The sequence below is a fragment of the Scyliorhinus canicula genome, chromosome 10, assembly GCF_902713615.1.
Source record: "Scyliorhinus canicula chromosome 10, sScyCan1.1, whole genome shotgun sequence".
Classification (NCBI taxonomy): Eukaryota; Metazoa; Chordata; class Chondrichthyes; order Carcharhiniformes; family Scyliorhinidae; genus Scyliorhinus; species Scyliorhinus canicula.
The window spans coordinates 25,278,023-25,303,942 of NC_052155.1; the positions used below are offsets into that span (position 1 = coordinate 25,278,023).

General features: G+C 46.9%; 1 protein-coding gene across 5 annotated transcripts in view; it reads right to left on the minus strand.

Moving 5' to 3' along the window:
• arhgap28 (Rho GTPase activating protein 28) overlaps positions 1-25,920 on the minus strand; it is a 221,860-nt gene that overhangs the window by 33,746 nt on the left and 162,194 nt on the right. For all 5 annotated transcript variants that reach the window (XM_038808723.1, XM_038808724.1, XM_038808727.1 and 2 more), the window contains 5 exons: positions 19,919-20,009; positions 11,082-11,242; positions 8,375-8,540; positions 6,213-6,304; positions 2,836-2,913 (listed from right to left, as the gene is read on the minus strand). In XM_038808723.1, coding sequence (XP_038664651.1) covers positions 2,836-2,913; positions 6,213-6,304; positions 8,375-8,540; positions 11,082-11,242; positions 19,919-20,009 — 588 coding nt within the window. The remainder of the gene's footprint in view (positions 1-2,835; positions 2,914-6,212; positions 6,305-8,374; positions 8,541-11,081; positions 11,243-19,918; positions 20,010-25,920) is intronic.

Here is a 25,920-nt window from a genome sequence, read left to right on the forward strand (position 1 = left end):
TGTCACAAAGACAGGCAGCCTGCAGTCTGCCATCAGCAATGATCTGTATACAGAAACGTCTCTGTGAGATTATCATGTGGTGACTCACATTTCCAATGTCCTCTCCGTGATGGAAATACTTTGTTTCCCTCTGATACTTGGGGCAGGATCAGGATCCCATCAATAGGCAGCAGGGAATGTTTTAATATGAGACAATGGTGGGTTAGTCTGAAGCAGGAGGGGTCCAGATTCCACACGCTGCTCATCTTCTTTGAATTTGTGTCTCGAGTTTGGGACACACACAATTTGCGATCTTCTAATGCACATATAAGGCAACATGAGAGCAGTACATCGGCAGCGAAGGGAGATGTTTGGAGGATTAGTCACTCGTCAGTGTCTTCCACTTCTTCCAAACAGCCTAATTTTGTTTTACTAAGCAACAGATATGGAAAAGACACATTTGAACAGAAGCAGGAAATGTCTCTTTGCTGCCTGAACTAATAGAGTCTGAGCCCTGATAGTACCCCATGTCTTCTGCAATACAATGGGGAATTAATACAAGTACTTGCTGTATGGATATGGAGCCCGTGAGTCTGTCACCATTTATATACAGCAGAACACATTTTTACTAACTGAATAGTTAATTCTGTCATTGTCGGGATCAAGTAAATATTGAAGATTTAAATGTGCTTTAATTAAAGTCATGTTATTTTCTGCGACATTAGTTGTGGAAGGATATTGGTTATTGATTCATTCAGCTGAAAGATAGGGCCTTGAAGGAGCGGAGCACAGGGTGGGCTGGAGCAGCAGGAGGTGGGCTGGAGGGAATGTTAGTCCAGAAGGAGCAGGGAAGGAGTGAGTGTAGTCAGGAGGGATGAGCTTAGAGAGAGTGGAGAGGGAAGGGCAAATGATCCACATGGGGGCCTCAGCTATGCTCTCTCCCCTCCGTTCCATTACACCGGCGGTGAGTTCATTCCTCAGAGAGCCCGACACGTGCGACACGCAATTTCATTGGACGGCCCAAAATCCGAAAGTTAGGGACCTGGTGCCAGTAACTTTATGTCAAAGGTGACGTGAAAACAATTCATAACCCCTATACCGTACGCAATCAATCACCACAGCTCTCTCCCAGAGTGTTTAACAGTGTGGTTCCCAATCCTCAGTGACCTCAGCATTCTGCGCATGTGCTGATCGTCTGATGATGTCTCCGAGCAAGTGCCAGGACACAGGACATGCTAAGCCGATACAACTCCACTGGTGTCATTGAGCAGAATTTGATGCCCTCTCTCCTGGTGAGTTTGAAGGCAGTGGGGCATTTAATCAGCTGCAGTTAGAAAAGAGGGACTGAAAGCACTTAGTTGCTTTAAAGTTGCCTGCAGCTGTCAATCGAGACAAGTTGGTTAGGAACAATCGGGGTACTTCAGGTGCATTCAACCGTGAAGGGAAAGAGAAATAAACAAAGCCTGCTGTGTAAAAAACATGAAGCTGTCAATGAAAGGCTAGTCAAAGGTACTGGACTGTGAGATTGAATGAAAACAAAGATTTCAAAGGCTCGGAAACTTAAAAAACAAAATCAGTGTTAAAAGCTTGGGGTTGAGTGAGCAGCAGTGGAGACAGGGAAAGTACTTGAGGCTTCCTGGCTTGTGTCAGTGAACTGTTCTATCTACTCTGCAGCTGTCAAGCAGAGCAGTTCAAAGTGACCAGGCCACACCTACTGCTCATACCGGCTACAAAAGGGAATTTCCTCGGGGTTGAATGTACCAGTTCCACGCTTGTCGAGGCCTTCCTGCTGGAGGAGGCAGGAGCATCACAGGAGGGCTTTGAATCGGGTTTCAAGCCCATTAATTACATGGGAACAAGGGGTTTCGCATAACAATAGGATTCCCTCCCACTCTAGACATCAAGCCCGTTATGGCAGATGGGCAAGTACCGGAGACCCGTGATTGGTCTGAGGCCCAGCGTGAATCCCAATTTTAGCGGGAAAACCAGAGAATCCCGGCCTCGTCATTTTTGGGAAGAGTCATTTTATTCCCATGTTACTTTGCCCTCCATTTCGGAGCTCTTTCTCTTTAGCTTTTCCTGAAACTGCCCTCGGATTCTCTCCCACTCTCCGTCAAGATACACGTGCCTCCTTCATGAGTTTCATAGAATTTACAGTGCAGAAGGAGGCCATTCGGCCCATCGAGTCTGCACCGGCTCTTGGAAAGAGCACCCTATCCAAGGTCAACACCTCCACCCTATCCCCATAACCCAGTAACCCCACCCAACACTAAGGGCAATTTTGGACCCTAAGGGCAATTTATCAGGGCCAATCCACCTAACCTGCACATCTTTGGACTGTGGGAGGAAACCGGAGCACCCGGAGGAAACCCACGCACACATAGGGAGGATGTGCAGACTCCACACAGACAGTGACCCAAGCCGGAATCGAACCTGGGACCCTGGCGCTGTGAAGCAATTGTGCTATCCACAATGCTACCGTGCTGCCCCTATTGACCTTTTCACCCTGTACCCTGTACTGAGAACAGGAATTCAACAAACAAAAACATTTGGGTCATGCCCATCGCATGATCATTCCGTGATGATACAAAACTCATTTATTAAGCATTAATACACCTTTTCACTTCAAAATATCTTCAGATCAGAAACAATTGAGTTTCAATGATTAACTTGAGGCCCACTGTTGGCTTGTGCATCATAGCTTTGAAACGTCTACTCTATTATCAGCAATGCTGCCCACAGGAATTAACTATTCACCTTTTGGAAGACCACAAACCAAACGAGCACCAGTTATTTTGTGCCATGACACTGGAATGAAGACTAATCAGGAGAAGGCGAATGGGAAGTGACTCCTACCTTCACACGTGAGGCGGATCCCGGTACACGGAGAATTCCTTCAGCGTCCAAGCCGGTTTGCTCCATTCTTGTCAAAAGCTGGAACAAGGAATAATTATTTTACATATTTAACCTATTTTCATTCTGGCTTTGGAATAAAGAAGGCGGAGGGGTGACTTAATTGAGGTGGAAAAATTTCTGAGGGGAAGGGATAGAGTGCTCAGGATAAAATTGTTTCCCTTGGTGGAGAATTCTAGAACCAGGGGACATAGATTCAAGACAAGTGGCAGAAAGTGTAATGGGGACATGTGCTAACCACTGCGCCACATGCCGCCCCTTACTTGCATTATTGTTAACCTACACACACCATTGGCTCCCAGCCCAGCAATATATTGATTGTGCACAGTCTTCAAATCGCCTCACCCCTTACAGATCGTCCCTCCAGCCCTTCTACTCTCTGGACCTTTATTTTTAGAAGTACCTTGCTTTGATAAACCAATAGGTCTGCTTGGGTTATAGAGGAAATAAAAGTCTTCTGCTGGGAAACGCATAGACCAAGAAAGACCACTACTTTTCTATCAAAGCAAAATTCTACCCGAATGACACATCTGACATCTGACGATGCCCTACAATCAAGTCTTCTGAGCATTTTCAGACAAGTCAGCCTTTCCAAATCCTCCTCCACCCCCCCCCCCCCCCCCCCCCACCCCCTCTCAAACTTACAGCCTTATCTTTTAAGAAAGGGACCTACACAACAAATTAGGAGTCATGACCTGCTCGCAGCCCACCGAGTGCCTCTTCCCTGGAGTCAAGCCAGGGATAATACTTTATGACTTAATTGCTTAAAAGCCTGTATTCACTGTTTATACCCCAGCACTCAATTCAGCAGCTGAACAGCAAACTGTCCATCCTCAGGACATTTACAAGGCACTCATTTCCTTTACAAATCTCAAGGGAAATCTCTTGGCAATTTTACAGGGCATAGATTTCACAAACATCTTCTAAGGCCAATGCATATACCAATGATTCAGTAGCTAAAACTGAAAGTAGTGCTCCCAATAGGGTTGCCAACCCTCCAGGATTGGCCAGCAGTCTTGTTTGGCTGACAAGGCGAGCATCATCCAATTGGTAATGAGTCTTTTTACTTTCCAGTTGGCAGTGCATTATAAGGATGGACGCATTGGCCGACCAATGGCTGGAGAGTAGAGGGACGCCATATGATAAAACCTCCAGGAATACATTTGGTCACAGTTGGCAACCTTAGCTCCAAATGGAATCTGATAAGGCCGAGACAACTGCATTCATCGTCACTCTTCAATACAAACCCTCAAGAGAGAAAGGTCAACACTTCATTTTTTTTAAGATGTGCATTCATGGGGCAGCACGGTGGCGCAGTGGGTTAGTCCTGCTGCCTCACGGTGCCGAGGACCCAGGTTCAATCCCAGCTCTGGATCACTGTCCGTGTGGAGTTTGCACATTCTCCCCGTGTTTGCATGGGTTTTGCCCCCACAACCCAAAGACGTGCAGGCTAGGTGGATTGGACACGCTAAATTGCCCCTTAATTGGAAAAAATGAATTGGGTACACTAATTTTTTTTTTTAATAAATGCATTCATTAGTTAATTAGTTACAATCTAAAATGAGGTCCACGTTGGCGGCAATCTATCACTTACTAGATCTGGTGGCCAAGGGATAACTCCAAACTAAAATATATTTAACAATATATGGCACAGTGGTAGGGTGGCACAGTGGTTAGAACTGCTGCCTCTCAACGACAGGGACCCAGGTTCAGTTCCAGACTTGTCTGAGTGACTGTGTGGAGTTTTCACTTTCTCCTCGTGTCTGCGTAGGGTTTCCTCCGGGTGCTCGTTTCCTCCCGCAGTCCAATGATGTTAGGTGGGTTTACGGGGATAGGGCGGGGGAGTGGTATGGTGGTGGTATGGGCCTAGGTATGGTGCTCTTTCAGAGGGACAGTGCGACTCGATGGGCTGAATGGCCTCCTTCTGTACTATAGAGATACGGTGATTCTGTGAAAAGATTAACTTGGGCACGTTGCTGAGAGTTTATGAAGGCGGGTAAAGATATTTTGGAAAGCACAGGTGAGTTGGGGTTCACTCATGAAAATTATTTAACAAATGAGAGCCAGGAAATCGGGAATGAGAACAAAATGGTACTAAACCACACAGCAGCAACATTTTAGAAACATCTAGCTTCACTTTTATTTTAGAAGAATGCAATGTGTCAACAGAGGTCACACGATGAAACCAATCCAGAAGAAAGACTCGCCAAGTCTAGTTTGCAGAAAGTCCGCAAGTCAGTTTCCTGTGACAGCCATCCATAACCCCCTAAATTTCACACTAAATTATATGGAGGATTCTTTTTTAAATTAATTTATGGGATGTGGCTAGGTCAACATTTTTTGCCTACCCTGATTACCCTTGAGAAGGAGATCTGCCTTCTTGAATCGCTGCTGTCCATATCGGTGTAGGTATACCACAGAGCTGTTAGGAAGGGAGTTCCAGGATTGCGACCCAGTGCCAGTGAAGGAACGGCAATATATGGTGTGGCGTGGATGGTGTGTGGCTTGGAGCAGAACCTCCAGGTATTGGAGTATCCACTGCTCCTGTCCTTCTAGGTGGCAGTGGCCGTGGGTTTGGAAGACTGCCTACAGGATCTTGGTGAGTTACTGCCGTGCATCTTGTGGATGGTGCACACGGCTGCCACCGTTCATCGGAGGCGGTGTGTTTGAATGCTTGTGGACTGGGTGCCCGTCAGTCTGTTCAATGTGAAAAACTAACAATCCAGTTTTTAGTTCATCCCGAGGGACAAAAGAACCTTGAAGAAAACTATTCATCAATATTTGAAGAGATCACTTCACTTGGGGGAACAAAGTAAAGGGTAATCGATTTTCCAAATGCTCAATCTGCATCAGCGTGGCAGTAAGAAAATGTGGACACCTGTTGAATCACTGTCTCACAGACATCAAAGATGAAGAGGCCCTGCATAACACCACAATCCAGTTGGGCTGTTAATTCAGGGCCAAGGAGATCACTGAGGAGGGGATTAAAGTGTTGCCTTTCCAGACGTTGCTGCCGTCTCCAGCGTCTGCTTCATTATATGCGCAAAGTGACGGTAACCATGAAACACAATCCCCACTCTGAAACCAAACCATCAGATTTAATCTTTTTGTGCACATTTTTCAGAGTGTCTATCGTTCTTCAAGGCAGATGGTGATGTGGATGATTTTCAAGTGTTTGTCAGTCTCTGTGGTAGAGATTTGACTGCCTGCTCCATGCACCACCGGGCTCCTCAATATCCTTCTGCATTACACGGAAAAAACCCCGGCCCATTATTAACCTCAGTTTAATGGGGAATTTCTGCACCAAACATTGCACTTACCTTTTGAAAGATGAGAGGAATTTTTGTTCCAGGAACTTTCTTTTGATCATTTTCAAGCAATGTTGTGAGGGGGACGCCAAAGGGGCCAGTTTCTGTAACCAACAAGGAACTTATTAATCTCCTTTTTTTGTAAATGAATGAGCAGCAGCAGTAAAAATTATTTTTACAGTAATTTGATGCCTCCAGCCATTCCACCCCCCCCCCCCCCCCCCCCCCCCCCCCCTGATGAATCTCATTTGTGGTCATCTCACTCTGTTTTCTCGGAAACTGTTGGAATTCAAGGGCGGGAATCTCCAATCCCGCGGCAGAGTGTCCACGCTGTTGTAAACACCATCGCATTTTACGATGGCGTGAACGGCCCGCTCCACGTCTAATTCTGGCCCCTACATGGGGCCAGCGCGGCGCTGGAGCGGTTTGCCCCGCTCAAGCTGCAGATCCCGGCGGATTTCATTTCTGTGCGTCGCGGGATTCTTGCATGCGCAGTTACGCCGGCACCAACGAGGACATGCGCAATGGCGCCAACACAAGATGGCGCAGTACTACAGGGGCCGGCGCATAGGAAAGGAGGCTCCCAGTCACAGAGGCCGGCCCACCGATCAGTGGGTCCCGATCGCAGGCCAGGCCACATCGGAGGGCCCCCCCCGGGGGTCGGACACCCTCTCCCCCCCCCCCCCCCCCACAGGCCGCCACCCGACCCTTACACACCAAGGTGCCGCCGGCCCAGAGCAGGTTAGAACGGCGCCGGCGTGACTCGGCTCTTTTCCTACGGCTGCTCAGCCCATCCGGGCCGGAGAATCGGCGGGCCAAATAAATTGAAAGCAGCTAATGGGATGTTTGTTTACTCGAAGGGCTGTGGGTGCTGAGATGTGGAGCTGGATTCTCAGCACCCCAATGCCGAAATCACCGCCAGCGCCGGGACGGAGAATCCATTTTGGCGCTCAAAATCGGGACCGGTGCCGATTCCCGGGTTCTCCGGACCCCGAAAAGTGGCATACTCGGAGAGTGCGCCATGCCACAAAGCACCTACTTGCGGCCATTGCTGGAGGCCCGCCCCGCCATTCTCTGCCCCCGACCGGTCAAAGTCCTGACGGCGTGGATTTAATATGGTCCTGCCAGTCGGGATACTAGCATGGCAGCTGCGGACTCGTGGCTGCTCTGGTCGGGTGTGGGCCGATCGGAGGGCAAGGGGGGGGTCCTGAACGGGGCCGGGGAATGTTCGGGCAGGCGGTCAGGGTCGGGCGCACGGCAGATCGGGGGGTCTATTTTTAATGCCCAGCTCCGCAGTCTGAGTCCGCCATGGAGCACGCCGCGGCCATTGGAGGCCGCCGCTGTGCTTATGCGTGACCTCCGACCCGGAAGTGCAGGGGCCCGTATCTGCAGCGAAAGCTGTTCGTTTTACGCCGAGTTCCTGCTAACCCCCTGCAGGGCGAGGAATATGTGGCCCTTTCACACCAGGTTTTGCGATGGCGTGGGGGACATAGTCCCGAAAAGAAAGAATCCAGCCACAGGTGAATGCTTATGGCTGAGATAGATTTATGGACTCTCGGGGAATGAAGAGAAGCGGGTATTGGGTGGGAGTTGAGGTCAATGGTCAGCCATGATGATTGTATTGAATGGCAGAGCAGGCTCGAGGGGTTCAATGGCCTACTCCTTATGTTCTTATACATTTGGACCAATCTACCAGGGTTGCGAAGACAAAACATTTAGAGCCATCGGAGATGGTGCTGTATTACTGGAGGGATTGGTTTCAATGGGAACCCAATAGTCTTTCCTCATTCCTGACATTGGTTATGCTTTCAATTTCTTCTAGTCCATCCGTTGCACCTTTAATGAACTCACATCTCCTTCTTATCTGCTTCATTTGCAAATGGCACTCAGCCACACAGATACAAAATGAAGGCTGAATAAATGCAAATGATCAAAATAAACACGCCTAAACCGGAGGTGTGATTTTCCAGTCCCGCCCACCTGGACGGAAGATCTTCCAGGTCCGCTGAAGTCAAGGGATTCTTGGCTGGCTCGCCTCAACCACCGCGGGGGAACATGTTGCAGCGGGGGCTGGAAAATCAGCGACCCCGCAGAGAGATTTCTAACCTTGGGCATCCTGTTATACCTTCAGAGAGCACAATGAAAGGATACAGTTAGTGTCGTAGAAAACCTACCCTTTGCTTTAACCCTCAGAGTCCTGTTCCTCTTCAATTCTATTCCTAGTGCATCATAGAACGTCGTTATCTCTATCAGAGCGAGGTTATGGATCTTTTTCATATCCTGCGAGGATAGATCTCCAATGTGCGTTAATCCCAGCCTGTCATTCCGAATGGTAAATTTCTGAAATTATAACAGAGTCAAGAGAATTTGCAAACTTCCCGAGTGGAAAACAATAACTGCTTCGTTGACAAACAAATATGACATTGTAAAACTGAGCAGAGTTGAAGAGATAAACTAGTATTTTGCCGACAATGTAGGGCATTGCAACATTGGAGCTCAGTTACACTGTCCCAAGGAGTGACGCCATAAATGCTCTCGTCCACAACCCCCACACACCAAGGGCCAGCTTTTAGGCTGAGGGCAGGCTCCCCACAACTCAGCGACGTTGCCTCGGCTTAGCCGGCTCGACCCGCTTTAATTCTTTTGGTGATGGCCCTTTAATTAACATGAGGTGGCCTTCCATCTGCCTGCAGGAGAACATTCTGCCTCGGTCAATTGGAGGCTGGCAGCTCTGCACACTGACAGCAACCATTAGGAGCGCTGGGCACCGCTGTAGGTCAAGGAGGTGGCAGTCAACAATGAACCTGGACATTCATTGAAGTCCGTGATCTTGCTGGACCTGGCTGACAGGCCCAGCACGGAGGGTTGGGGAGGTGGTGGGGGCATGTTGGACAGGACAGCGGGGTGGGGGAAGGGGGTTGGGGAGACAGGGCTGTGGGAAGGGGGCCTTCGATTGGAAAATGGGACCCGAGAAGGAGACACCCTCCTGTCGCTGAACAGCAGCCCAAAGGGTTGCACCTCTGGGCTGCAGGTTGGGCCTCGGCTTCTCCCACTGTCCTGATATTGGAGCAGCAACAGAATGAGGCCGTTAATTGGGCCTTGAGCGGGTGGTCCACTTGTGCCCCCCAACCATTTGTAAAATCCTGGGGTGGGTGGGGCGGCGGCCGGTACATTGCTAAAGACATGGTGCCCTAACAGAGGCCTGCTTTCTCACATGAGAAGCCTGCAAATTCAGCCACAAGTTACCAATTACAAGCATGGTGAGGTCTTGAACAAGATCTTTATCTCAGGCTTAAGAGGAAAATCTAAAAGAAACCCATGACCGGGCCATTCTTTAGTACCTCACTGAGGCCATTTATAAACTAGCAAGGAACAAGCCTCACTCCCACAGTCCCAAAACAACGTGGGCAGGAGAACGTGTGGCATGAGGCAAAAGCAACTGTGGTTTTGTTGTTCGCACTCCCGCTTCTGAGTCACAAGGTTCCAAGCTGAAGTAACTCCAGGTCATGAGCACAAAAACCGATGCTGACACTTCAGTGCAGTACTGAGGGGGTGCTACTCTGTCAGAGGTCCCGGCTTTTGGATGAGACACCAAACTGGAGACCTTTGTTTGCTTGCCCTGGTGGATATGAAAGAACCCACCTCACACCTCAAAGAACAGCCGGAGAGTATTCCCGTTGCCCTGCCCAATTTATATTCCTTAATCAACGTCACAAAAAGGTATTGGCCGGAATTCTCCAGCCATTCGCTGGCGGTAGGTTTCTGTGTCCCCGCTGGCAGCACACGCCCGCCAATGGATTTTCCAGCGGTGTGGGATGGCTTCAATGGGAATTCAATGGGATTTCCCGGCACCGCCGACAAACACACGGCTGGGAGGCCGAAGAATCTCACCCACTATCTGGTCATTATCACATCAGCGTTTGTAGAAGATGCTGGGCACAACATTAGGTGTCACAGTTCTTGCATTAAAACTGTTGTTTATTTTATATCTAGTTCTTAGTGTTGTTGAATATATTGTTTCTCCTCCTGGACCTAACGGTGCACAAGGCAGCCTTCAATCTGTTCTCATAGTTAGTTTTTTTCCTGGATTGGGTCGTTAGCCTGTCGCCAGAGGCTTATAGCTTTATGGGCGCCACTCGGCAGCAAGCAAGGCTGAACAATAGTCTCCAGCTCTTACCGCCTGCCACTGACCTGTGTTGGAAGGATTTTGCAGGTTGTTGAGCTGCTTTATGGATGCACCTTCTTTGGCCATCCAAGCCCTGGGGTGGGACTCGAACCTAAAGCTTAGTGGCTCAGAGATCGGGAGGCTACCCACTGCACCACAAGATCTTCAGTTCGAAGTGCGCTCGAGGGCCTTTATTTACAGGGTTTTATACAATGCTCTCAAATACTTCAGCTATTAGCTTCTAGCAGCTTCCGTGTGTCTGCCTACTTTTCTCGGAGTCTACACCCAGGCTTAACCAATCGAGCACAGCAAACCTAGATCATACCAGCCTCTCATAATCATAATCAGAACGGCTGAACAATCGAACATTACAACAATAGCAGTTACACTTCAAAAGTATTTCATTGGTTGTAAAGTGCTCATGAAAAGCTTTATATAAATGCAAGCTTTCCTTTCTTTAAGAGAAAAGGCAGAAAATAACAAAACCACTTCCAGCAATGGATACTGCGTTCAGGTAAAGTATGTAGAACCCATGAAATGAGATGTTTCCACAACAATTTTGCCATAATAAATGTAGAAGGAAAGGAACCTTGCAGTGCTCCAGCTGTACCTCAGAGTCTGATTTGGACATTTGAGTATTGCAGAATACTGGGTGTAAGGCTTGTTTTGCACACAGGCCACATAATAGTTCAAGCACAATAACCCTTCTCACTTACCGGTAACGTCATGCTACCAGGCTTCTTTGTAAAGTTGTTTTGACACCGCTGTTCTTTCTCAGCTGCTGTCAGGGACTCCGAGTAGGGGATGTCCCATTTCAGCTCCTCCGTTATTTCTGGGCTGTTTTTCAGGCTTTCTATTTTACCATTTTTGTTATTCTCTAAGGGAAAAACAATTTTGTTGGCATTAGCAGTGGATAAAACCCGAACATTCTTTCCAGGCACAAACCATGTGAAATATTTGTCCGGTTAAGATTGTTAATCTGTTCTGAAATGCAGAGCACAGAATAGTCATAATTCACGAACTTAATGTTCTTCTGTAGCTCCAATAACCATTCATCTTTTCTCGGGAGTGGAGAACATTTGCAGCAATCCATTGGTGCTTTCAACTGTTGCCCTTGCTGAGGCGTGGGCAGTATTGTACCTCTCCTCTGTTGGGTGTCATGAGCCAGTTCTTTAGAAGATATAATTCGTCACCCAGGAGCCATCACCGCAGCAGTTGTGCAGGGGGAGCCAAACAACTGTGACTCTTGAGTGACTGAGAATGTGCGAGTCACAAGGGTCCCTGGAAAGCGAGCGCACACATTCAGGATTGATCTTCAGTGCTCACAGACCAGCTGCAAATTGATGGAATGAAACTCCTTTTGGTTTATGAATGATGCTGGCTGTACCCAGGGAGATCCCAGCACCCACTTGGTGTGCAACCAATTGCCCTTGTACACAGGGAATTTCAGCTCGGGGGGCTGTGTCTAACAGCTCTGGCTACCTAGCTCTCAGGGTCTGTGATAATTCACAAACATCAAAGCCCTTTTGAACATAGCATCTATGTGTGGCAGATGTGGAGATACCACATTTGGCCCCGTGGAACCCTGGAAGACCCGGTTCTGTCGACATTCAAGGCTTTGGGGACTTTTAAGACTACTGACCCACTTCCTAGTTGACCTCGTCTCCCACCATCTCTTCCTGCACTATGCCTGAACACTCCCACTCTGACACTGAAACTGTAAACCATCTCCCTGCACTCAATCACTTTTGACCTTTGCTCTGTTACCTGTGACCCTCCTTTCATCGCTCTTCCCCTGCGTCCGATGATCCTTGAGCCACCCACAATCACCTTTGATCAGCTATCTGTTGAGCTGCCGCCCCAACACCATCAAGCTGGCCCCAGCACCCTGGACTTGTTCCCCACCCCTGTCACCCTCAACCCTCCCCTCTACCATCATTATTAACCTGCCCTCTGTTAACCTTGGACCTCCCGCCCTGCCCATTGACCTGCCTTCAATCACCTTTGATGTCCCCTCTATCCTGCTGGATGCTCTCTTTCATCCAGCTCCCTCCCTCTGTCCCCCAACACCACTTAAGGCCACCACAAACTGACCTCCCTTCCTTGGAGAACCATGTCCTGACCTCCCTAGACAGCTCAAAAGCAACAGCTCCGCCTCCGCTCCGGTCCGACAAAGCCCCCCCCCCCCCCCCCCACATACAAGAAAAGCAGCTCCTATTCCCTCAAAACACAGCAGGGACACTGCGCCACTTGTTGAATCCCTCCATTAATCACTCATGAATCTGAGGGCACGTCTGCTGCTTACTTAATTACAAAGATGCAGGATGGAATTCTCCGGCTGCCTGTTGGTGGCGAGAATTTCAGGTCCCACCAGGAGCACACCCCCTCCACCCGCCCTTGCCAGCGTGTTTCTCGGCAGCGCAGGGTGGCTTCAATAGCAAATCCCATTGACGGCGGCGGGAGCAGAGAATTCCACCCACAATTTAATCTGACAACCATGCATTTCAATGACATGCTGATGCAAGTGCCTTCCCACCACTTGCTGTTGGGAATCAGAATGTGCCTTTAATCTGCCACCAATTTAATGCCCAACATTCACCCCGCTGTTGAGAAGCTGACATTTCACCTCCCGCACAATTAAGTGCGCCTGTTTTTTCATCATTAGGTTCCGTTCATTATATAATATTACTGCATGATCTGATCTGTATGAAAGCTTAGTTATGATGGAGTTCATTATTAGTTTTAGTTTGTCAAGATAGGTGGAAAGAGTAACAAAGAAATATATCCTTGCCCCTCACCATGTGACTGACGTCATTGAGCTATGTCCAGGAAGCTTATCGGAGTTCTCCCATAACAGGAGGTACCATCTCATGCTGTACCCTTAAACAAAGGTCCATTTTGGGTAACTGACCACCTTCAAAGTTTGACCACCAGCATCATATCATCAGGTAGGCCCATCCTGTACCCCCACCCTCATAACCTGTACCCTCATCCATTCTCCATCACACCTTTGCGAGAATTTCACTGATTAAGGAAATTATTACGGGCTGGATTCTACCGCCGGGTGGCGTGGCTGGAGAACCCCGCCCTACATTTTATGTCTTGCAAATTTCAAAGCTGCCCCTCGACCTGCAACCTCCATCTGTGTGTTGAAACCAAGGCAGTGTATTTGCTCCTAATTCATTCTTTCCCAGGATCGAAAAACTATTAAAATCCTTGGCTTCCACACATCTTCTCCTGCTGCCACAATCGAGAGGCTTTTAAAGGTTAAGCTTGTTATTCCCTAATCTCTACTTTATTCGTCACATGTCTTTTTAACCTTTTTGCATTGTGGCCCTTGACCTTTCCTGTAAGTGGATCTATAAGCGGGCCAATAAAAAAAAAATTTGCTTTCTTTTTAAAACGTTCTTTTTTGAATGTTTTGATAAATTTTTGAAACTTTTCTTTCAGGGATGTGGCCGTTTGTTAGCCAGTCCAAATTGTCCTCGAGGAGGTTAAAGTGAGCGGCCCTCTTGGACACAGCTAGCTAACTTGGCCATTTCAGATGGAATGATTCAACCAAAATGGCCCTGGGTCTGCAGTCACTTATTGACTCGACTGGGTAAAGAGGAATTTCCTTCCCTAAAGGATCCTACTGAAGCAGAGAGGGTTTTATGATAATCCAATTGTCTCATGGTCACCATTACTTACCCGAGCTTTTATTCAAGATTTGTTTTTAATTAATTCAAATTAAATTGATTGGATTTTAACATAACTGGATCATTCCAGACCTCGCCATTACTAGACCATTAATCAGCGCGAGGAAAACTGTTGAAAATATTTTTAATTAGTTCAACTATTTGGAAATCCTACCGATTTTACACCAGCAGTATATGGGTTAAAATTAAAACTGTTTCACAAGGTCAGATTTTAATATCTTTAGTCAAGCAGGTGTCAGGAAGTCCTGACTTTGGGGGTAATGAGATCATTAATATCCTTAAAAAGACAGGTGACGGACAGGGCTGTCTGGTTTTCACATAATTGATCATTCAGAAGAATGGCAATATCATTCAAACAGTACAATGGTCAAAGCGCCATTATACTCCAGGTTCAATTTGTAAATAGCCAGACAGAGTGGATCTTATCAACAGGGAAAACAACCTCATGAAAACGTTGAGACAGATTTAGATCGTTCTCTCAAAGATACTTAACTGCATTTCATGACCTCCAGAAAGCAACACATGTTGTATCACAAGTGGCCAGATGATTCTTTATCAGATTTTGTGCAAGTTCATCCCAGAATAAAAAGGTTCAGATTGTAAATGTTAGACAGTTTTCCATCCTGTACTTGAACATTCTCCGCTTGCGCGCCAGGGTTTAACAATGCATTATGATGCACAGGAAGAGGCCATGTCTTGGAACTAGGACAGTCGATAAAGCAATGTTTGAGGGTCTTTTTCTAAATTATTTCTATTTCGATCCCTAATGTCCAGCTGGTTAGAGTGGAGGATGTGCCTGAATTTCAGTCTCAGTGTCACAACCGAATGTTTCTGTGTAATATGCCTTTAAGGAATTGCAGCATGTCACACTTGCTTCGAGTGAGGTCATGCTGCAAAGCCTTAAAGGCATATTAGAACAGTTTCCACTTTCCCATTGAACATCAAACCAAAACCAAGGGCTGGATTCCTCCGCCCTACCCGGCACAAAATCGCCAGGGGCGGGATGCAGACCATGTGAAGGTCCATTGACTTAGAGTGGGAATTTCTGGTCACCGGGCGGGCGAGACCAAAGAATTCCCCCCCCCCCCCCCTCCAAAGTTACACCCCCCGAGTCATTTTCACCTTTGCTGTCCCAGCCAAGCTAATCATCCGTCCCACACAACATGCAGCCTCTATAACGGACAGACCATCAACTCCACCAGTTCACCACCTTGGGGTTAGGGTTAAAGTGGCCTTTCTTGAAAGCGAACAATGGACAACTATTGCCTATCAGACAGAAAAGGCATTCCCAGCCCATTGAATCAGAGACTGGATAGTTCATAGAATAGTACAACCTTACAGCACAGAAAGAGGTTATTTGGATGTCACGTCTGTGCTGCCTCTTTGAAAGAACAATTACTTCTCAGTCGAAAAAATTCCAATATTCCATACATCAGTCTGTCATCAGGTTAAATAAATGTGGATTGTTTTGTTTCAGGATCACAGTGTCATAACACCAAAGTTGGATTATGATGTGTCAATGTTGGTCAAAATGATGTTAAGTCTGAGATTTATTTAATGTTGAGTTAATTATAGTCTTATCAATAAGCATACTGTTGCAACATGCCATCAACATAGAACTTTAAACAAAGAGTGACATGTTAAACAGGTTGACAATTAAATGATAACTCTCAGCTATCTATTTTTAAAAATTGTTTGTGGTCATGATTTCACATGTACAATTCAAGATTTATAAACACAATTTGTGTGAAGGCTATGATTTCAGAAAGATTTCATAACTTCACCACGAGACACAATTCCGAAATCAATCTTTTCTGCACCTTGACATGTGCTTAAAAAGCAAAGATCAATAATGGATGTCAAATGAAATAGTCATTTACTTGAAATAAAGGCCCTTTAGCTCAGTGAAGGACAGTTCCTTGGTGAGGCAGGCTGGCTTCAGGGTACGTCAAACTGAATCTATTGCCTCAAAGCGAGGGAGCTGATCTTGTTTTCTTTCCTGTAATTCCCCCTCCTGTCACTCTGACCTACGTCCCTGGAGATATTGACTTCGGATGGGATTTGATTCTATTCACTAATAGCCCTCGAATTTCTCACTCCTCTTTCTTCATTTATCAGTCCAGACAGTGAATGTTAGATGGATTTCTTAAGGCATACAATTGCTGAACATGATTCCTCATCATTTCTTACTAATATATCACTAGGTAGCACGCAGGAGCAAGACACCAAACCCATCTTCTATGCCTCTTGCACTGCGTTTCTCCCAAGGCCCGAATTTCCGTCTCATGGAGGAGAAATGTGGGTCGGACGCTCTTGCAGTTTCAGAAACTCGAACCCACCTCTGAACCACATGCCCATCATATTTTTGTCTCTGAGAGATGTGGGTGGAGAAGGTGCAGTGCGGTTAAAGGTAGGCTGGTTAAAAGGTCCACCTTGGTTTTCAGTGACAGCATCCCAGTGCCCAACATTGTTCCTATGTGCCCTCTAAACCTCACCCCTTACTCCTCCCATACCACTCATATCCCAATGCTCATCATATGCCGATGCCACCCCATATCACTCCATGTTCCCCATACTGCCTCCATACACCCCATGGCCCCTCCATGCCTCCAATGCCATCCCTTTGGTGATATACATCACTGTAAATACACAAGGGGTTAATGTAAATACACGTAGACTAGATAGACACTAGAAGGAGCACCAGAGACATGACACACAGACATTCAACCAATAGGCCAGTAAGATAGGACATGACCAATGGGCATTCACGATACACACAGAGGTGACACTACCACAGGAGGGCATTACACCAACCTATATACAAAGGACACAGCACACATGATCTTCCTCTTTCCAGTGGAGACACTCAGTGAGTACAGACACAGGGTTGATTGAACATCACACCCACCACGTGGGTTGTGGCAGACTTGTTCGTCAGTCTGGGTAGCTATAGAAGGATTAACAGTAGAGTCGAATCCGAGTAGGAGAATTGTTAATAGTTTAATAAACGTGTTGAAGTTATCTCCACATCTGAACCTTCCTTTATCATAGAAGCAGCTTATGCTACGCCAAGAGTATAACAAGACAATCCCAATCCCCTCCATTCCCCCAATGCCCCCTCTATGCTTCATAGCCACTCACCCTGAATCTATTATGGATGCACCTCAGGCTGTCCTTCAAATGGATCATTTAAAAAAACTTCAAACAAACAATCTAATAAAGCTCTTACACGAAGACATTTCATATTGAAAATAAATCTATTTATAAAAACTATTAAAAATGCAAATGCCCTGGTGATCAATCTGCTATATCAAAATAAACATGTATCCACTCACCACGCCAAAGGAAGATAATTCTTTAATAATCTCTTAAAACTCTCAGTTAGAATGGGAAAATGGTCCCCTGTTGAGCTAAATGGTTACAGAGCTCGAAGCAAACTTTTACAGTGCCCCACCAGCAGATTTACAGACAGGCCTATAAAATGCCATGGGTGGTCCTCCCACATCCTTCCCGGCTTCCCCTGACATCTCTTCAATTTTACACGGAGTTAAGTGAGGACTCTGGAAGTCCGCGCTCCTTCGTCCCAATTCAGGCTGTTAAATGGCCAACTATTAAGCACTAAAGGGCTGTGTCCTGCCCAGCCTCAACTTTGAACCTAGAAGGAGGAGTTCAGGGATGAGGGAAAGCCAAGTAGGTCACTGTAAGGTCGCCCCCAACCCGTTATCTCCTTCCCATGGTATCTTCCAATGCAACCACAGAAGGTGCAACATCTGCCAATTTATCTCTTCCCTCCTCACTGTCCACGGCCCCGTACACTCTATTCAGGTTAAGCAGCATTTCAGTGGCACTTCCTTCATTTGGTCTATTGTGTTTTTTATACATTTAGAGTACCTAATTATTTTTTTTTCCAATTAAGGGGCAATTATGCATTGCCAATCCACCTGACCTGCACGTCTTTGGATTGAGGGGGTGAAACCCATGTAGACATAGGGAGAATGTGAAAACTCCACACCGTCAGTGACCCAGGGCCGAGATTCGAACCCGGGTCCTCAGCGCCGTAGTCCCAGTGCTAACCACTGTTCCACGTGCCACCCCTAATTTGGTCTATTGTATTGGCTGCTCCCAATGCATTTCTTCTAAATTGGGGAGACTAAACGCAGACTGGGTGACCGCTTTGCGGAACACCTTGTCTCAGTCGTCAAGCAAGACCCCACGCTTCCTGTCACTTGCCATTCCAACTCCTTGGTTGCTGCAATGTTCCAGGGAAGTTCAACACAAAGAGGAACAACACCTCACCTTCTGATTGGACACATTATAGTCTCTGGACTCAACATTGAGTTCAACACCTTTGGACTGCGAACTTACCCCTCCAACTTGACCCCTTCTTGTTTTTTTGCTTCCTTGGTTGTCCCAAGGCAAACACACCCCTCCCCCGCAGGGCCATCTGTCACTTGTTCTTCAGTGTTGTTTTCACTGAGCACTGACCTTGGTTCTCCTATTAACACATTCTGCTATCTTACCTTGATGCCACCATCGGTACTACTTTGGTCCTTAATGCTACCATCAACACTCCAATTGTCTTGTGTCCGTGACATCTTTGTCAATCTCGCTTTAGCTCCGACCTATCCATAACCGTCTATTCTGCCTCGCCTTCTCCACTCCCTCCCCTCTTCAACGATATAAACCATCACATTTCTGCCCTTCTTCAGTTCTGAAGAAGAGTCACAAGGACTCAAAATGTTTAAACTTTTTTCTCTCTCCACAGCTGCTGTCAGGCCGGGTGACTTTATCCAGCATTTTCTGTTTTTATTTTAGATTACAAGCATCCGCAGTATTTTGCTTCAATTTTTGACAAGTAAACTTTCAATAACATGACATATTTGTGAAAGGAGCATGTGTTCTGGGAAATACCGAACAGGAAGTTAGATCAAATAGACAAGACTAAATAAGTGACAATAGCGAATTTGTTTTTTCATTTGTTATTCAAACTCTGATTTCATTTTTCAACACAGCACATTCATACCATGCAACTTAGCACTGCTTCTCAAAGTTTTTACCAAAATGCATGCTGGATACTTGATGCTTTTTAGCTGCTGAATTGCTGAAACCCACTGCCAATCACCTGGGCCTCCTGGTTATTTAACAGAGGCCGGAATTGTCCGGGCACTGGCTGGTGGCGGGATTCTCTAGTCCCACTGGCAGGGCATCCCCGCCCATGAGTTTCCCATGGATGTGAGGTGGCTGTAATGGGAATTCCATTGACAGCAGCAGGAGCAGAGAATCCCGCTGCTAGCGAACGGTATGCTGCCTCACGCCACCAAGAAACACGCGGCTGGGAGGACGGAGAACCTTGCCCAGAATCTTTCTGTTTCCCAAGCCTTTGCTTCCGAAGGTGATTCCTTGCTGCAGTTCAGGGGTGGGATTCTCCGTTAGCCAGGGCTGAAATCGGGAAAGGCGATTGGGCATAGAATCGCTTTTGACGCTGAAATCGCGTCGGGCAGTGATTTGCCCCCAAATCGCAATTCTCTAGCGCCTCGACAGTGGCGTCAATGCATCCCAGAAGGCACGTACAGTAGACACCATTTGCATATCATTAGCGGGCCTCCGCGAATCTCATTCATGCGACCATCCTCCATGGCAGCAAGATTTCATACGCTGTCCAGTCATAGGGATTGGATTATCAAACCCAAACCTATGCTCAACATTGCCCTTATAAATACAAGCTTCACTTTGCAATCCCGAGCCTAGGGCCACAGTGGCTATTTGTAGCAGCCTTAATTTTCCTCTCAGAGCCCACTCCATCCCCACCCTCTTCCCTTATTACAGTAGCAACTTCCAACCTAAGCAACACTTACCCTTTGTCTGATCCCACAGAGCCTTTTCCTCAGACTGTTGTACACCATTAGAAGTAGGCGGTGCCTCGGGCGTCATAAATTCAATTCTGGCCTGTTAGAAAATATTTTTAATAAACCACATTAACAATGGCAACCATCAAAATTTGCATCCATACCCTTTGATTTTATCAGCTGAGTAATTCACCTGGTGGTCAGAGCAGTTTTTCAGGCGCTAAATGGCCTGCTAAACCTCCAAAATGGTGGGCAGGGAAGTACAGATCTATTCTAAGCTGAAAGGACGCCCCTGCCAGATTTTAGTAGGTAATAAAATTAGCCATTCAGGACCCATGACTGAAACAGCCAATGCTCTCTTGGCTGTTTAAAATAGGGTTGATCGGGAAGCCCCACCACATTGTGATGGGGGTGGAATGGAGCCAGGAGGAGCAAGGACATTCCACCAAACTCTACTTTCAAACCACTCAGACCACTACCAGCCACAGCTCGATGGCAATGAACCCCAAGGTCCAATATTATGTATCCATCAAATACATGGATCATTCCAAATCTTCGTGCATGCTCATTTTTGGATCTGCCAATTATGCAATTTCATGCAAATTTTCAAAAATTAGTTTTTCCAATTATCTTTTACTATACAATTACATAATTGTATCTTTAACATCGTATACATCCCAACAATCTACGAATTAGAAGAATTTTACATGGAAATCGGAAAAGGCGAGTTTCACACCCATTGAAATACAAGCGTTGCTGCTTGAACACCATTTTGAAGAAGCGCTCAGGGTGGCAAGGGCACTGAATGTACTCTGGGTGGGGCCCTCAATGCCCATGAGTGGCACAACCAGTCACTGAGCTGGCTGAGTCCTGAAGGCCATATCTACCAGACAGGGCCTGCAGCAGGTGAAGGAACCAACAAGGGGGAAAAATCTACTGGACTTCATCCTCGCCAATCTACAGATCCATCCGTTCATGACCTTATTGTTAGGAGTGACCACTGCACAGTGCTTGTGGAGACGAAGTTCCGTATTCAGGGGATAGTCCATCAGGTTTCGTGATACTACCAGTGCTTAAAGGGATAGATTCAGAATAGATCTAGAAGCTCAAAACTAGGAATCCACGAGGTACTCGGCCATCAGCAACAGCAGAATTCTATTCAACCATAATCTGTAACCCCATGGCCTAGCACATCCCCCACTCTACTGTTCCCACCAAGCCTGGTTCAATGAAGAGTGCAGGAGAGCATGCCAGGATCAACACCAGGCATACCTAAAAATGGGGTTTCAGACTAGTGAAGCTACAATACAGGGTTATTTGTGAGCCAAACTGCATAAGCAGCAAATAATAGACAGAGATAAGTAATTCCATAACTTACGGGTCAGATGTAAACCCTGCAGTCCTGCTACATCCAGTTGTGAATGGTGGTGGATGCTTAAGTAACTAACAGGAGGAGACAGCTCGACAGATATCTCCCTCCTCAGTGATGGGGGCACCCAGCACATCAGAACGAAAGACAAAGCTGAAGCATTCACAGTGAGTGCTGAGTGGATGATCCATCTCAGTCTCCCCTGGAGGCCCCAGCATCACAGATGCCAGTCTCCAATCAATTTGATTCATTCCAAGTGAGATTAAGAAATGGTTGAAGGCACTGGATACTGCAAAGGCTGTGAGCCCTGACAATATTCCAGCAACAGTACTGAAGACTTGTGCTCCAGACATTGCCGCACCCCTAGCCAAGCTGTTCCAGTACAGCTACAACACTGGCATCTACCCAGTAATGTGGAAGATTTCTCAGGTGTGTCCTGTTCATAAAAAGCAGGACAAATCCAACCCAGCCAATTACCGCCCTATCAGTCTACTCTCCATCATCAGCAAAGTGATGGAAGGAGTCATCAGCAGCACTATCAAGCGGCACTTACTCAGCAATAACCTGCTCATGGATGCTCAGTTTGGGTTCCGCCAGGGTCACTCAGCTCCTCACCTCATTACAGCCTTGGTTCAAACATGGACAAAAGAGCTGAATGCCAGAGGTGAGGTGAGAGTGACTGCCCTTGACATCAAGACAGCATTTGATTGAGTACAGATCAAGGAGCCCTAGCTAAACTGGAGTCAATGGGAATCAGGGGGATCATCTTCCACTGTTTGGAGTCATACCCAGCTCAAAGGAAGATGGTGGTGGCTGTTGGTTGTAGCCACTGTAGCCACCTAAAATGGACACTGAACTAAACAAAATGGAGAATCGCTAAGACTACAGGGAAAAACAGTTTAGCCAAGGCAAACAGCCTGCAAACACTCATTAGCATTTTGCAAGCAGCAAAACCAGTTTCTGGCCAGGTGGAAGATCTCCAACCAAAGGTGATAATGGCAGAACGTTTTACATACTAATGAGGCAGTCCAGATCTAGGCGCACACAATGGCAACATTTGGGTTTGAATAAGATACTTGAGTGGATGTCCAGACAGAGCGGCACCAGAAGTATCCACTATAGAAACCGCCCCCACCATCGAGAAAGACCCTCACATTGGAGGAATTCAAAAGATATCGATCGGAAGCGATCCAATCGATACCTGAAGGTAAAGCCCGCCCAGGAAAAGGCAAGGACATTGGGGACCCCTATAAAAATAGACCCCACACATGGTCCTGTCTGTTGTTTCGTGCTCCGGCTTTGACCAAGACCTTGAACGTGTATCCTGACTCCAGCCGTTGAGCACCAGCCGCCGAACCGTAAGTGCCAATACGACGCTCGCTACGCGAACCAAGCCCGCTAGACCCCCAGTGACCAGCACGCTTTCTGAAGGTTGCAGACCAAGACCGGGACGAAGGCCTCGCTCCCTGACCTTGCCTGTTCCTGTGTAGTTAAGTATTCTGTTTGCTTAGTTTAGTCATAGCTTAGTCCCTTAGTGTGTGCATGCGTATTTATTATAATTGTATAATAAATATTGATCGTTTGGAACTTACTAATCGGTGTATCGTTTTATTACTTTGAACCTGACCTTGAGATATTTTGTGAGTTGTCTATACGGCAACTGGCAACTCCTGAGCTGAAAAATACATAGACAGAGCCTAGTGGTGTTAAGCACACGGCCTTTAACAGAGGCAAGTTAATACACACCAATAAACGCGTTTTACACCCATAGCAAAACATGCAACATGGTGATCAAGCCTCTCAGCTCCAGGTCATTGATGCAAGAGTTCCTCAAGGTAGTGTTCATGGCCCATCCATCTTCAGTGTTTCATCAATGAGCTTCCCTCAGGAGTGCAGAAGTACATGAGTGACTGCGCAATGTTCAGCACCATTCGCAACTCCTCAGATGCCGAAGCAGTCAGTGTTCATCTACAGCAAGACCTGGACAATATTCAGCCTTCGGCTGATGGGTGGCAAATAACATTTGCATCACACAAGTGCCAGGCAATGACCATCTCCGAGGAGGAGAATCTAACCCCTGCCCCTTGACATTCAATGACAATACCATCACTGAATCTCCCACTATCAACATCCTGGGAGTTATGATTAACCAGAAACTGATCTGGACTATTAATAAGTACTGTGGCTACAAGAGCAGGCCAGAGGCTGGGAATTCTGCAGAGCTGCTCACCTCCTGACTCCCCAAAGCCCCTTGACAATCTACAAAGTGGAGGACGGGAATGCGATGGAATACTCTCCACTTGCCTGGATGAGTGCAGCTCCAACAACACCCAGGAAGCTCAAACCCATCCAGGACAAAGCAGCCCACTTGATCAGTACGCTGTCCACAAAAATTCAATCCCTCCACCACCGACAATCAGTGTGCACCATCTGCAATAAATGTTGGCCCTGCCAGTGATGCTCACATCACTTGATGATTAAAAACAAAACAAATGCGCTCCAAATCTTTTGAATAAAATTTGGAAAATGTCTGCGAGTGGAAAGTTTTTGGATCATGTTGGACCAGTTGGCCAGTACTCCATACTCACCTGAATAATGTTTACTTGGCTGAGTTACCAAAGGGTTTCATGCCCATGAAATCATACTATGAGAAAGCGTAGAGAGAGAGAGAGCGATAATTATTTTCTTCCTTATTAACACTTGCTTGAAGACTTTGTTGGGGACGTCCAGAACTAGGGGTCACAGCATAAGGGGTAAGCCATTTAGGACTGAGATGAACCTCTCAGAGAACATTGAACATACAGCGCAGAAGGAGGCCATTTGGCCCATTGAGTCTGCACCAACCCACTGAAGCCCTCACTTCCACCCTATCCCCGCAACCCAATTACCCCATCTAACATTTTTTTGGTCACTAAGGGCAATTTAGTATGGCCAATCCACCTAACCTGCACGTCTTCGGACTGTGGGAGGAAACCGGAGCACCCAGAAGAAACCCACGCAGACAAGAGGAGAACATGCAGACTCTGCACAGACAGTGACTCAGCGGGGAATCGAACCTGGGACCCTGACGCTGTGAAGCCACAGTGCTATCCAATTGTGCTACCATGCAGCCCAAAGAAAGTTGTGAACTTGTGGAATTCTCTACCACAGAAAGCTATTGGAGCTCGACATGGTCCTTGCGGCTAAAGGGATCAAGGGTTATGGAGAGAAAGTGGGAGTGGGATACTGAATTTGCATGATCAGCCATGATCATATTGAATAGTGGTGCAGGCTCGAAAGGCCAAATGGCCTACTCCTGTATCTATTTTCTGTTTCTATGTTTCAGTGGGAGAAACAGGAAGTGAGCAGATTAAGTGCTGCAATTGTGCAGAATCCTTGTTCCCTTCTGTTTTCGAAGAACTTGAGGGATATCATAGACTGTATTCCGCAAAGTGAGCCGTCATAATCTTTTCTGCTTTTGTTACATTTTCTGTCCCAATATTCAATTCTTCTGTGAAATGCTCAGAGGGGCGACGTTGGGGTGGGGGGCAGTCGCAAATACTGGTGGTGGGAGATTAATCTCCAAATGTAAGATCGGGAATCTTTATTCACAGGTCAGTGAAGCTGCTTTGATTTTTTTTAAATATTCATTCGGCGGATGTGGGTGTCACTGGCTAGGCCAGCATTCATTGCCCATTTCTCATTGCCCTCGAGGAGGTGGTGGTGAGCTGCCTGCTTGAACTGCTGAAGTCCCTGAGGTGTAGGTACACCCACAGTGCTGTTAGGGAGTGAGTTCTAGGATTTTGACCCAGCGATCCAGGAACGCAATATATTTACAAGTCAGGATGGTGAGTGACTTGTAGGGGAACTTCCAAGTGATGGTGTTCCCATGTGTTTGCTGCCCTGGTCTTTCTAAAAGCAAGGAGACATGGGTTTGGAAGGTGTGTAAGGAACCTTGGTGAGTTCCTGCAGTGCATCTTCTAGATGGTACACACTGCTGCCTCTGTTGGTGGTGGAGGGAGTGACTGTCTGTGGAAGGGCTGCTAATCGTGCAGGCTGCTTTGTCCTGGATGGGGGTCAAGCTTCTTGAGTGTTGTTGGAGCTGCACTCATCCAGGCAAGTGGAGAGCATTACTGACTTGTGTCTTGTAGATGGTGGACAGGGTATGGGGAGTCAGGAGGTGAGTTACTCACCACACGATTCCTACCCTCCAACCTGCTGTTGTAGCCACAGTATTTATATAGCTGGCCCAGTTTCTACCCAATGGTAACCTCCAGGATGTTGATAGTGGGGTATTCAGTGATGGCAATGCCATTGAATGTCAAGAGGCAATGGTAAGATTCTCTCTTGTTGGCACATGTGTGGCACAAATGTTAGTTTAGCTCACTGAGCAAAATCGCTGGCTTTTAAAACAGACCAAGCAGGCCAGCAGCACGGTTCGATTCCCGTACCAGCCTCCCCGGACAGGCGCCGGAATGTGGCGACTAGGGGCTTTTCACAGTAACTTCATTGAAGCCTACTCGTGACAATAAGCGATTTTCATTTCATTTTCATAGTTGCCACTTGTCAGCTCAAGCCTGGATATTGTTCAGGTCTTGTTGCATTTGGACATGGACTGCTTCAGTGTCTGAGGAGTCATGGTACTGAACATTGTGCAATCATC